The sequence below is a fragment of the Mastigoproctus giganteus genome, chromosome 7 (genome assembly GCF_048544385.1).
Source record: "Mastigoproctus giganteus isolate SK-2022 chromosome 7, ASM4854438v1, whole genome shotgun sequence".
Classification (NCBI taxonomy): Eukaryota; Metazoa; Arthropoda; class Arachnida; order Uropygi; family Thelyphonidae; genus Mastigoproctus; species Mastigoproctus giganteus.
The window spans coordinates 75438398-75451830 of record NC_143581.1 but is presented as its reverse complement, the minus strand read 5'-3'; the positions used below and the strand labels follow the sequence as shown (position 1 = coordinate 75451830).

The 13433-nt window shown below is 39.6% G+C and overlaps 1 protein-coding gene across 1 annotated transcript in view; it reads left to right on the top strand.

Moving 5' to 3' along the window:
• The window catches only part of LOC150083005 (nose resistant to fluoxetine protein 6-like), a 167613-nt gene that overhangs the window by 112503 nt on the left and 41677 nt on the right, over nucleotides 1-13433 (top strand). The window contains exons 8-9 of the mRNA XM_090378350.1: nucleotides 1612-1734; nucleotides 6477-6597. Of these exons, the coding sequence (XP_090234476.1) occupies nucleotides 1612-1734; nucleotides 6477-6597 (244 nt within the window). The remainder of the gene's footprint in view (nucleotides 1-1611; nucleotides 1735-6476; nucleotides 6598-13433) is intronic.

Below are 13433 nucleotides of genomic sequence, written 5' to 3'. Positions count from 1 at the left end.
TTAATGTCCAAGTTTGCAGACGATACAAAGGTTGGCACGGTTGTTAAGGACACTACTGACGCTATGTTGCTGCAACAGGATCGGAAAAGGTTGAGCAGATGGGCTGAGAGGTGGCAAATGAAGTTTAACATTGACAAATGTAAAGTACTACATATGGGAAACAGCAACCCCAGAGCAACGTATCAACTCTGTGGTACTACACTGACAGTGCTAGAAAATGAAAAGGACCTGAGGGTAATTGTGCAGGCAGATATGAAGTTCTCTGAGCAGTGCAGATGGGCTGCAAGAGTAGCTCATGGTGTCTTGTCAATGATATATAGGAATTTTTCTAGCAGGGATAAGGAGGTGATTATTCCCTTGTATAAGGCAATGGTCAGGCCACACCTTGAGTACTGTATACAGGTCTGGAGGCCTCATTTCAAGAAGGATGTAGAGCTGCTGGAACGAATACAGAGAAGGGCAACAAGATTAGTGAATGGAACAATTTGTTGCTCTTACGAAGAAACGCTTAAGATTTGCAAATTACAGTGTCTGGAGTCTAGGCACCGGCGAGGTGATCTGATAGAGCTGTATAAAGCCTTGAATGGTTTGATGGTTTGTTATTTTTGTTATTTGTTATTTGGTTTTTTTTTTAGGAGTATTAGCAACTAAGGCCATATTGCTCCGGGATATGCGGTGGGCATTCCCTGATCTTTCCGCATCCTCCATATTTGGTGGTGACGGGCTCGAACTCCGGTCTAATCAAGAAGCGTGTGCTATGCACTGCTGCTCCTTCCCACCTGGCTACAGAGGCGCCCAATGCTGATGGGATTCTGCCCCTTGCTCAGAATAATCACCTGAGATTGCATAAATTCAAATTTAGGAAAGACAGATGTAGGATAGATGTGTGGAAATTTGCCTTTAGCCAGCAGGTATTTGGTTAGTGGAACAGACTTCCATCCCTTGTGGAAGTTGATAGCCTAAATAAATTTAAGGCTCAGCTGGACAGGTATTTCGAACGAATGGAGGGGTGAAGTGGAAGTTTTTTTGTTTTTTTTTTTGCTGATGCTGCATAAGCTTGGTTTCTTGCATCATATGCCTCTACTAATTGTTATTGTTATGGTTATTTGGCTTTTAGGAGCATTTAAGCCACTAAGGCCATATTGCTCCGGGGATATGCGGTGGTCATTCCCTGACCTTTTTGCCTCCTCTGTATTTGGTGGGCACGGGCTCGAATCCTGGTCTAATCAAGAAGCTTGTGCTACGCACTGCTGCTTCTGCCCACCTGGCTACGGAGGCGCTGTCGCCTCTACTAATGCTAATGCTAATATGCATATTAGCATATTAGATTAAGGGATTAAATATGAGCTGGAAATTGGCAGGAAAAATAAATAAACAAAAAAACGATGTATACCTTTTAAAGAATTTCTGAAAAGCTGCCACAGGAATTGAATTCCTTTTCAGAAATTCTTTAAATACTGAACAGATTAATTTTTCTAACTGCACTTCATTAAACAAAGTGTGTTTTCGCTTCAGGAAGGCATCACTAAAATAACAAAGGCATACTGTTTTTAATAAATATATATATATCATGTTTAGTCAGCAGATTTTTAAAACTTTTTTCTCTTTCAGATTTCCTATTATAGGGCTGTGTACCGGCATTTTGCTGCTCTTGTTGAGTTCAGTTGCTACAGGTGTACTTACTGTTTTGTATGACTTTCCCCCTACACTGTTAGCAGTGGTTAAAAATTTTGAGTAAGTTTTTAAATATATTAGAATTTAACATTTAAAGACTTTAATTGTAAAGTGATTATGAAATTTAAAGACATACTCATGAAAAACATGGCAGTTATCACTTTCTAGCTAATTGGAGCATATAAATTGTTGTTTATTATACCTCAAAAAAAATTTTGTTTTAAATTTTAATGGTATGTGGGCATCATAAAACAAATTGTTTCCTATATTACCAAAATAAATTACTATTTGCACAGTTGGCTCCATACTGAATTGGTAGGTAAGTTGATGTTTCTATGGAAAATTCTGATCTTTATATAAAATCTAATCTGAAAGAGCTTATCGCAGAGATATTCTCCTGCTTCATTTTCTTAAAATTGTTTACTGCATTAAAATTGTTTATTGAATTCCTTGATAAATTATTTACTAACTGAAAAAGGAGTGTGAATTCCTTGATAAATTATCCACTAACTGAAAAAGAAAAAAACTGACTTTCTTTGTATGAAATCGCTAGTGCATTTTGAATTAAAGATATTCTCATTTAGATTTCAAGTGTTTTCAAGTAAGATACTACTCTGTTAGCAAAGTAATATCTTGATTAAAGCATAAAGCTAGGATGTAAACTGATTAAACTGACATTCCACTGAAATTTTGAGAATCACAACCAAATTTACTTAGCTCTTTAATTGCTATTTGGAATTACCCACTTCATTACATTACAAATAGTCACATCTCTCAGGCTGAAGTGATGTATTGACTCAGGGTGGATTAGCATTAGTAGAGGCATATGATGCAAGAAAGCAAGCTTATTCAGCATCAGCCAAAAAAAAAAAAAAAAAAACACACCACTCCCATTTCACCCCTCTGTTCGTTTGAAATACCTGTCCAGTTGAGCCTTAAATTTGTTTAGGCTATCAACTTCAACAACAAATGATGGAAGTCGGTTCCACCAACCAACCACCCGCTGGCCAAAGGCAAATTTCCGCACATCTATCTGACATTCCTCAATTTGAATTTATGCCCTCTGAGGTGATTATTCTGAGCAAGAGGAAGAATCCCATTGGCATTGAGCATGCTCAAACCATTCAAAGCCTTATACACCTCTATCAGATCACCTCGCCGGTGCCTAGTCTCCAGACTCTGTAATTTGCAAAACTTAAGCCTTTCTTCGTAAGAGCAACCCTTTGTTCCATTCACTAATCTTGTTGCCCTTCTCTGTACCCGTTCCAGCAACTCTACATCCTTCTTGAAATGAGGCTTCCAGACCTGTATACAATACTCAAGATGTGGCCTAACCATTGCCTTATACAAGGGAATAATCACCTCCTTATCCCTGCTAGAAAAATTCCTGTATATCATTGACAAGACACCATGAGCTACTCTTGCAGCTCGTCTGCACTGCTCAGAGAACTTCATATCTGCCTGCACAATTACCCCCAGGTCCTTTTCATTCTCCACCACTGTCAGTGTAGTACCGCAGAGTTGATACGTTGCTCTGGGGTTACTGTTTCCCATATGTAGTACTTTACATTTGTCAATGTTAAACTTCATTGGCCACCTCTCAGCCCATCTGTTCAACCTTTCCAGATCCTATTGCAGCAGCATAGCATCAGTAGTGTCCTTAACAACCCTGCCAACCTTTGTATCATCTGCAAACTTGGACATTAAACTTGATATACCATCATCAATAACATTCATAAACACCGAAAACAACAACGGACCCAACACTGAATCCTGAGGAACTCCACTAATAACATTAGTCCACGTTGAGCAGTGTCCATTGATTACCACTCTCTGTCTTCTGCCACTCAACCATCCCCTTATCCATAGCAGCAATTTGCCTCCAATGCCACACTGTTCCAATTTGTGCAGCAGTCTTCCATGTTCAACAGTATCAAAAGCCTTTCTAAGATCCAAATATATAATATCAAAGTTATTCCCTGCATCCAGTTCTTTTGTGACTACATTATAGTATCCAATCAAATTGGTCAGGCAAGACCTGCCCTTAACAAAACCATGCTGCGTCTGAGCTATAACTGAATTCTTGTCTAGATGATCCTGCAGTGCTTCTTTAACCAGTGCCTCCATTAATTTTCCTGGAACAGAAGTTAAACTAACAGGTCTATAATTACTTGTGTCAGCCTTTGATCCTCCTTTGTGAATTGGGGTTACATTTGCACATCTCCAGTCTATGGGTACCTCCCCTGAGTCCAAAGAAGCTCTCATAATTATGGCTAGGGGTTTGCTTACTTCCTTTGCTGCCTCCTTTAATATAACTGGATAGATCCCATCCACCCCAGGTGCCTTTTTTATGTTTATCCTCAACAATCTCTCCTCCACTTTCCTCTCAGTTATTACAAAATCATCTAGCTAACTGCCAATGTCTACTTTACCTACGTCATTCTCGTTCCTGAATAACTCCTCATGCGTGAATGTAGATGCAAAATACTCGTTTAGATTGTTAGCCACCTGAGCAGGATCCTCAACTGTTGAACCATCAATATCCAGTGGACCAATCTGATTCATCCCTTTCCTTCTTGAGTTTAAATAGGTAAAGAACTCTTTTCTGTTTTTCTTTGCATCCTTTGCCAAAGATTTTTCGTAATCTGCCTTTGCCTGCCTAATCTCCTTTGTGACTTGGTTACAGACCAACTTATATCTATCATAGGCTTCCATGTCGCCCATTAATTTGTATGTATTCCATGCATTTTTCTTCTCTGCCACATGTCTCATTAGTTCATCTGACAACCAGGCCTAAACCTTGAAAAATATTTCTTAGTTGGTATGTAAAGCCTGGTAGCTTCCAAGATTAGTTCCTTGAATGCGTCCCATTTTGAGTTTGCTGTTGGTAACATCATCAGTTGGTCCCACTGTATAGAATTTAAATACTGTCTCAGACCATCATAGTCGCCTTTACGAAAACAAAAACCCTTCCCTTTACCTCTGATGGTAATTACCTCCTTGAGTAAATCCCACTTCAACACACTGTGATCACTGCAACCTAGTGGTTCATTTATCTGCAGATTCTTAATGCATGAAGAATCACTACTGATAATCAGATCAAGAGTATTGCTCCCTCTTGTTGCCTCACGAACATGCTGATGTAGAAAACAATCATCCAATAAATCCACAAAAGCCTGGCTAGTGTGTGAGTGACCAACCCACAAATTCCAGTCAATATCTGGGAAATTAAAATTCCCCATTATAAGACTCTCTGATTTACTGGCCCACTCCATTTCCCTGTACAATATCTTATTATACTCATCAGAGTCATTAGGCCTATAGCACACTCCTACTCTCAATTTTGATTTCCCTATGCTTATGTCACACCAAACTGACTCGACATTGCCCCGTCCATCGATGTCGACTGGCTTAACTTCCTTGGATTTTATGTGTTTCTTAACTAATAGCATAACCCCTCCTCCACTCCTGACCTGTCTATCCTTTCTATACACATTGTATTCCCCAAATTCCAGTTCCGCATTCCTTATATCTGTGCGACACCACGTCTCTGATATCCCAACAATATCTGCCTTTGATGTTTTGAGCAATACCTGAAATTCATCAAATTTATTTACCAAACTCCTAGCATTGGTGTACACACAAGTATACATGCACCTGTTCCTATTCTTAGCTACTCTAACACAATCCATGTGTTTACCAGTACTGCAATGACTCACAGCAGTCTCTGAAATATCCTGCATCTTGTTTTCCAGGCTTCTGCTCATTCCAATAGAAGCAGTGCAAGAATCACTTTCACCTCTGCCAGTGGCTACTGTTAATTTATTAGTCCTTGTATCCCCTCAAGCTAGCAGTTTTCTGACCCACCTAACACTGCTTCGATAGCATCGGCAAATATTCTTGCACCCTTTCTATTTAAGTGTATCCCATCCATGTAGAAGCAGTCTCTCCTGTTAACAAGTACAGACCAGGCTGAAAAAAATTCTACCCCTTGAGCCTTGCACAATCTTTCCAGGGCGAATTGATCAACAAGGCTCTCATCATATACTCCCTCCTATCATGTCTGGGCAGAATTGCAGACACTTTCAAATTCAACCCTAATTCAGGGTTTTTTTCATCAGTGACCTGATGAAATTCCGCCAGTCTCCTACTCTTACCTGATGAAATTTCATCAGTAATTCCGCCAGTCTCCTACTCTTAATATCATTAGTGCCAACGTGTACAACTATATCACCTTTTGTGCCCTTAAAAGATGATATCCGCTCTACAACGTCATCAACCTTTGCCCCTGGCAGACATACCCTGGTCCTATTCCACCTATCAGATTGGATTGTTTAAGGATTGGATTGTTTAAGGTTTGTGCTGAGGCCAGACAGGATAGCATTATATCCTGTCTTTAGCACACACACCCTTTGAGTAGACTGGGATTCAAGCCCCTTCAAACTGCTAAATGTGGATTGAAACTGCTAAATGCAGTCAATCTGCCAACCTGCAGTGGAACAGCATGGCAAATTACGGTCCATTACCCTTGATATGACTTGTTGAGGAGGCCTCCATCTTGCAGTCATACAGTGGAAGGTATGTATCACTGGTACATACCTTAATGCAATAGACTAGGTCTTTTTGTGAAAAATGTGTTTAAAACCCCAAAAAAAGAATAGGTGAGATGATTTTCATTCTGTAATGTTTCATTTGGGCATCATTGCTTAGAAGTTTATGTTTAGTAAGTGTTTGAATTGGAATATAATGCACTATTTGAGCTATACTTGTTTCATTATGTTCATTTACATTTTCTTGCATAGTCTGTTGCTGGATTACACCTCTGTTATATACATCAAACCGTACTGCCACCTAGGAAGCTATTTGGTGGGAATTATTGTTGGATACATTGTTCAGAAGTACCAGAGGATAAACTTATCAATTGTAAGTAGCTATTCTCTGTCATCTAACCCATTACAAATATACAACTCTAATAAAATAATCACTGTTTCCGGTGGCTAATGAAATTCATTATCTTAACAGAGAAAGAAAGAAGAAATTGATTACCTTCACTAATGTTTCAGGGGTTCTAACAGTTTCCTCATGGAAGCTGCTATTACAACTAACTTCCACAAAACTACAGCTATTTTTTTTTTTTTTTTTTTTTTTTTTGGAATTTGGTTGGGACAGCATTTCCCACTCTACTCTAAAGAAGTAATTTAGATTGATATATCCCCCCACCAAACATAAATGTCAGTGTAGATAATAAATTTATTCCTTTTCTTTCTTTCTGTATTTGAAACAATGGTGGAAGTAGTGGCAAATGATGCAATAAAACAATCTTATATAGCATCAACCAAAAAAAACCCACACATTTCACCCACCATACCCTCCAAGAATTTATCTAGTTTTCCTTGAATTTATTCAAACTATCCACTTCCACAACAATAGATGGAAGCCTGTTCCAAAATCAACCACCCACTAGCTGAAGGCAAACCCACACACCTATCGTGCAACCATTCTTTTCTCAACTTGAATATATGCCCTCCCTTCATGTGTGTAGTCTCAGCAAGTGGAAGGATGGAATTAACATTTAGCTTACTCAATCCATTCAAGGTCCTAAACATCTCAATCAGATCTCCCTGCAGGTGCCTAATCTCTAGATGCTGCAATTTACAGAACTGAAGCCTTTCTAGATAAAGGCACCCTTTTGTTCTCAATGCCCTTCTCTGCACTCATTTTAGCAGATCTACATCCTTCCTAAAATGAGGCCTCCAGACCTGTGTACAAGGGTCATGGTTAGTTGCAGACTAACCATGACCCTTGTACAAGAGGATAATCACCTCCTAATCCCTGCTAGCAAAATTTCTGTGTATCATTGACAAAATCCCATAAGCTGACCTGACAGAATGTCAGCACTGCTCTGAGAATTTTATATCTGACTGCCCAATAAACACCCCATGTCTTTTTTTTATTATTTTCCACTACCCTGAGTGTAGTACCACACAGTTGATAAGTTACTTTGGGATTACTGCTACCCATATGCAGTACCTTGCATATGGTTAATGTCGAAGTTTAAACTTCAAATGCCAGTCTAATTTTTCTAGATCTTATTGCAATGGACCATCATTACTGTTGTTAACCACCCTGCCAACCACTGTATCATCTACAAACTTAGACATTAAGCCTGATATACCTTCATCAATATCATTAATAAATATTGAAAACAACAAAGGACCCAGCACTGAACCCTGGGGAACTCCACTGATAGCATTAGTCCATGAAGAACAGTATCCATCGATAACCACTCTCTCTGTCTTCTTTCACTTAACCATCCCTAATAGCAGTAACTTCCCTTAATGCCATATTGTTCCAGTTTGTGCAGCAGTGTTTTAAGTGCAAGAGTATTAAAAGCCTCCCTGAAATCCAAGTCTTTGATATCTGCATTACTTCTTTAACCAGTGACTCCATTATTTTCCCTAGAACAGATGTTAAGCTAACAGGTCTGTTTGTTATTTGTTATTTGGTTTTTAGGAGCATTAGCAACTAAGGCCATATTGCTCCAGGATATGTGGTGGTCATTCCCTGACCTTTCTGCATCCTCCGTATTTGGTGGTGACGGGCTCGAACCCCGGTCTAATCAAGAAGCTTATGCTACGCACTGCTGCTCCTTCCCACCTGGCTACGGAGACGCCAGCTAACAGGTCAAAATTACTCATGTCATGTCACTTTTTTAATCCCCCTTTATGAATTAGAGATACATTCGCACATCTCCAGTAGATAGGTACCTCCCCTTCATCCTAAGGTGCTCTCATAATTATGGCTACAGGTTTTCTTTCCTCCTTTGCCACCTCCTTTACTATAATTTGATAGATTCCATCCAACCCTAGGCAGAATTTTTATGTTCAATTTCCCTTCCCCTTTCCTTTCAGTTATCACAAAGTCATTTAGCACCCCATTGCAGTTCGATAAACTTGTGGCATTCCCTCCCATAAAGAATTCCTCGTGTGTGAATATAGATGCAAAATACCTATTCAATTTGTCAGCCACTTGAGCAGGGTCATCAACAGGTAACCCATTGACATTAATTTCCCCAGTGTGATTCAATCCCTTCCTTCTAATGTTAATATGATCATAGACATCTTTGCCTTCTTTGCCAGAGACGTCTCGTAATCTGCCTAAACTGGCCTAAGCCCCTTTGTGACTTGAATACAGACTAATTTATATATACCATAGGCTTCTGTAGCACCTGATAATTTATATGCATCTCATGCTCTTTTCTTCTCTGCCACATGTCTCAATAATCCATCTTACATCCATTTACACCTAAGCTTTGAGCAGTATTTCTTCGTTGGTATAAAACACCTAGTAGCTTCTATGATTTCTTCCTTAAATGCTTCCCATTTCATATTTGCTGTTTGTAACATCATCATCATTTGGTCCCACTGCATATAATTTAAATGAAAGCAAAATCCTTTCCCATTACCCTTGACAGTAGTTATGTCTAATAAAATTCCACATTTGTGCACTGTGATCACTGCCACCCAGTGGGTCTTTTACCTTCAAATTCTTAATGCATGAAGAATCACTGTTTATGATCAGATCAAGAGTCTTCCTTCCTCTCGTTGCCTATCATGCTACTGTAGAATCAGTTACCCAAGAAATCTACAAAAGTTGTTCATGTGTTAGTGATCAACCCACAAATTTCAGTCAATATCGGGAAAGTTAAAATTCCTTATTATTAGACATTCTGATTTACTGGCCCACTATTTCTCTCTATAGCTGTTTGGTATAATCATCACAGCCATTAGGCCTCATATCCACCCTTAATATAATTAGTACCAAACGTGTACAACAGTATCACCTTTTGTACCCTTAAAAGGTAATATCTGCTATACAATATCAATTACTTTGCCCATGGCAGACGTACCCTGGTCCTAGTCCACCTATCGTTCTTGCACAATATATTTCCCATTTTTCTGACAATAGAGTCAGAAAAACCAGTGCTTGGAACCAGTGCTTTCTGTCTTGAGGATTGCCACTATATTCCCTGATGCAGAAGTGTGCATACAGGCATTGAGTTGGGCAGCTGAGAGCTTGATGGGGACCCCATATTAATTTCTTTGAGGGCATCTACCCTACTCTACAAACTCTCATAAACGCCGTCAGAATGCTGAGTTGACATTTAATTTCTTTATACTCTGTGCACCGAACACACACACACACACACACATCCCCATTGGCTGTATCATGGCCTGTTTCAGATAGATATGCAAACATTGCACAAGTTGCACATTTTGTTAGGCTATGGTTTCATAGGAGAATCGCCTTCAGTTCTCCCCCGAGCCACAGCAATCCTGCTACCGTGTGTCCATTGCTTTGCTGCTCTAGTCTAGAGCATAATTTCAACCTAAATGCAGTTTAATTGACTAGCAATGAAAATTAATAAAATTAATTAATTTAATTGATTAATTGACAATATTACACAAAGTTAAAAAAATTAATAGATTCCTAATGCATTCATACGTATTATGCTATCAAGTTTTACATTATACCTAATGCTATCAAGTTTTATATGGTATATGCTATCAAATTCAGGATGTATGCTACACTATACCATTACGATCACAGAGTTTTAAATTAGTTATATTATACTAAAACTAAAATTTATTAGCTAAAAACAAAAAGTAATACGCTTAACAAGCATATTGTTCAGATATCAGAGATGTGGTGTCACATAAGCAGTGCAGAATTGGAATTTGGGGAGTACAATGTGTACAGAAAGGATAGACAGGACAGGAAGGGAGGAGAAGTTATGCTGTTAGTTAAGAAACACATAAAATCTAAGGAAGTGCATCCAATTGATGTTGGTGGACAATCCAATGTTGAGTCTGTTTGGTGTGACATAAGCACTGAGAAAGGAAAAATGAGAGTAGGTGTGTGTTATAGGTCTAATGAATCTGATGAGTATAATGAGCAATTGTCCAGAGAAATAGAAGTGGGCCAGTAAATCAGAGAGTCTTAAATGGGGTATTTTAATTTCCCAGATATTGACTGGAATTTGTGGGTTGGTCACTCACACACTAGCAAGGCTTTTGTGGATTTACCGGATGATTGTTTTCTACAGCAGCATGTTTGGGAGACAACTAGAGGGAGTAATACTCTTGATCTGATTATCAGTAGTGATTCTTCATGCATTAAGAATCTGCAGATAAAGGAACCACTAGGTGGCAGTGATCACAGTGTGTTGAAGTGGGATTTACTCAAAGAGTTAACAACCATTAAGGGTAAAGGAAAGGGTTTTGGTTTCAGAAAGGTGACTACGGTTGTCTCAGACAGTATTTAAATTCTATACAGTGGGTCCAACTGATGATGTTACCAACAGCAAATTCAAAATGGGAAGCATTCAAAGAAATAATCTTGGAAGCTGGTAGCTTTTCATACCAACTAAGAAATATTGTTCAAGATTTAGGCCTAAATGAATGTCAGATGAACCAATTAGACATGTGGCAGAGAAGAAAAATGCATGGGATATATATAAAGTAACAGGTGACACAGAAGCCTATGATAGATATAAGCTGGTCTGTAACCAAGTCACAATGGAGGTTAGGCAGGCAAAGGCAGATTACGAGAAATCTTTGGCAAAGGATGTAAAGAAAAACAGCAAAGAGTTCTTTACTTATGTAAACTCTAGAAGGAAGGGGATGAATCAGATTTTGTCCACTTGATATCAATGGTTCAACTGTTGGTGTTCCTGCTCTGGTAGCTAACGACTAAATGAATATTTTGCATCTACATTCACACATGAGGAGTTATTCAGGGAGGGAAATGCCAGAGGTGCATTAAACTCTGGTAGTAAACTAGATAATCTTGTAATAACTGAGAGTAAAGTGGAGGAGAAATTTTTGAAGATAAACATAAGAAAGGCACCTGGAGTGGATGGAATCTATTAAGTTATATTAAAGAAGGCAGCAAAGGAAGTAAGCAAACCCTTAGCCATAATTATGACAGCTTCCTTGGACTCAGGGGAGGTACCCATGGACTGGAAATATACAAAGGTGCCTCCAATCCACTAAGGAGGATCAAAGGGAGACGCAGGTAATTACAGACCTGTCAGTTTAACTTCTGTTCCAGGGAAAATAATGGAGGCACTGGTTAACCCCTTCAAGGAACATTTTTTCCCGGAAAATGTGCCGTAACGGATCGACTTTTTTTATTTTACAGATTAAAAGTATGCACCATGCAAATACTCATTGTATAGTTTTTTGTATTTTTTATTAATTTTTTTCATAGAAAATACATGGGAGTAATTAACCCATTTGGGCTATCTCAAGTTATCTTGTGTATGCCAAACAGTGTGCAAATTATACAGATTTTTTTAATAAATTAGTGCTTGAGCTAAAAGAAAGGCACAGAAAAACTCTTCATTACTCATTATATAGTAAATAAATTTAAAAAATCAAGTGGAATGCACAAGCAGTAACCTCCCGCCGCAACCAGTAAGGTGTAAGGTATATTGTTTTGTTGTCATGCGGCACCAGGGGTTCCCCCCTCTCGGTTTTGCTTTCTTTGTGGGTGTACCAGTTTCCTGGGAATGCCAGAGGTTTAAAAGTGTGTGGGTATTGTACCTGTGTAATGTCGTGTACCATTGTTCATCTGGTCATTTAGCCGCTGGACCCCTGCTGGACCCCAGCGTTGCCCCACCTTCACCCCGTGGAGGCAGACCAGGAAACACCAGTAGACTAAAATTTACTCTGGCAGGTCCTTCCGCTTAATTTCCTGAGATTTCGGCAGCTAGGACCTAAAAAAAAAAAAAAAAAACACAACTTATGTGCACATATACACAACAGTGATACATAATATATACGCATCTATGCAATCGTAATTACTTTGGATGTTTGCATACATCACGTGTGCACACATTCATATGGCAGGAGTAAGGCAGTGCGTAGGATAATTAGGCCGAGACTGGGCGAAGATTATTTTTGGGCTAGATTAAATTTAGTGTGTAGGGTGCTCATGTCGTGTATAGATAGAGTGGGGGAGGGGAGGAAGAAGGTTGGGGGAAAAGGCAAAAGTATGGGGGACACAGAAGAGATTCCCAGGTGGTCAGTGAGGCATGCCCATGCCTCACCAGAAGGAAAGGTGGGGTAGCAGGGGAGCGAGGTGACTGGTCGTCTCGTCCTCGTGCCAGGAAGGGGTATTAAAGGAGAGCCAGGCTAGCTTGGCTCAGGCCGCCAGAACAGCTGCTATTCATCTTCATTCAGATTTTTTGTCAATCTTCATGGTTGCTTGGTAGGTTATCTTTGGCATTATGCACATTTTTGCTTCTAGCCATTATGTGGCTAGTGTGCATTCAGGTCCCATCTTCTTCTGTACAAGGCTTCAGCGAACTTTGAGAAGGCAATCCTCCCATCCAGGAGGTGTTGTTCTCTATCTCTGGGCAAAAAGGTGATCCGGGTGATGAGCTGGCAGCGGAGGTCATCATAAAGCTGGCATTCATGCATGAGGTGATTCCAGCTCTCCAGCTCTCCACAGCAGCAAGTAGGGTCATCTGTAATGCCCAGGGCTGTAAGTTTAGCCTGAAAGGCACCATGTCCTGTTAGCAGGAAGGTCACGTGGAGTCCTGGCATGAACCATGCTGGAGCCATTGGATAGAGTTTGCCAACGTTGGGGAAGAATCGTTTGGTGACTTCTCCCTTTGGGGAATTCTCCCATCTGGTTTGCCAGGTTTGCACCTTTTTCTCAGCCAAACGGTTTGTGGTAGGATCTGAGTCAAA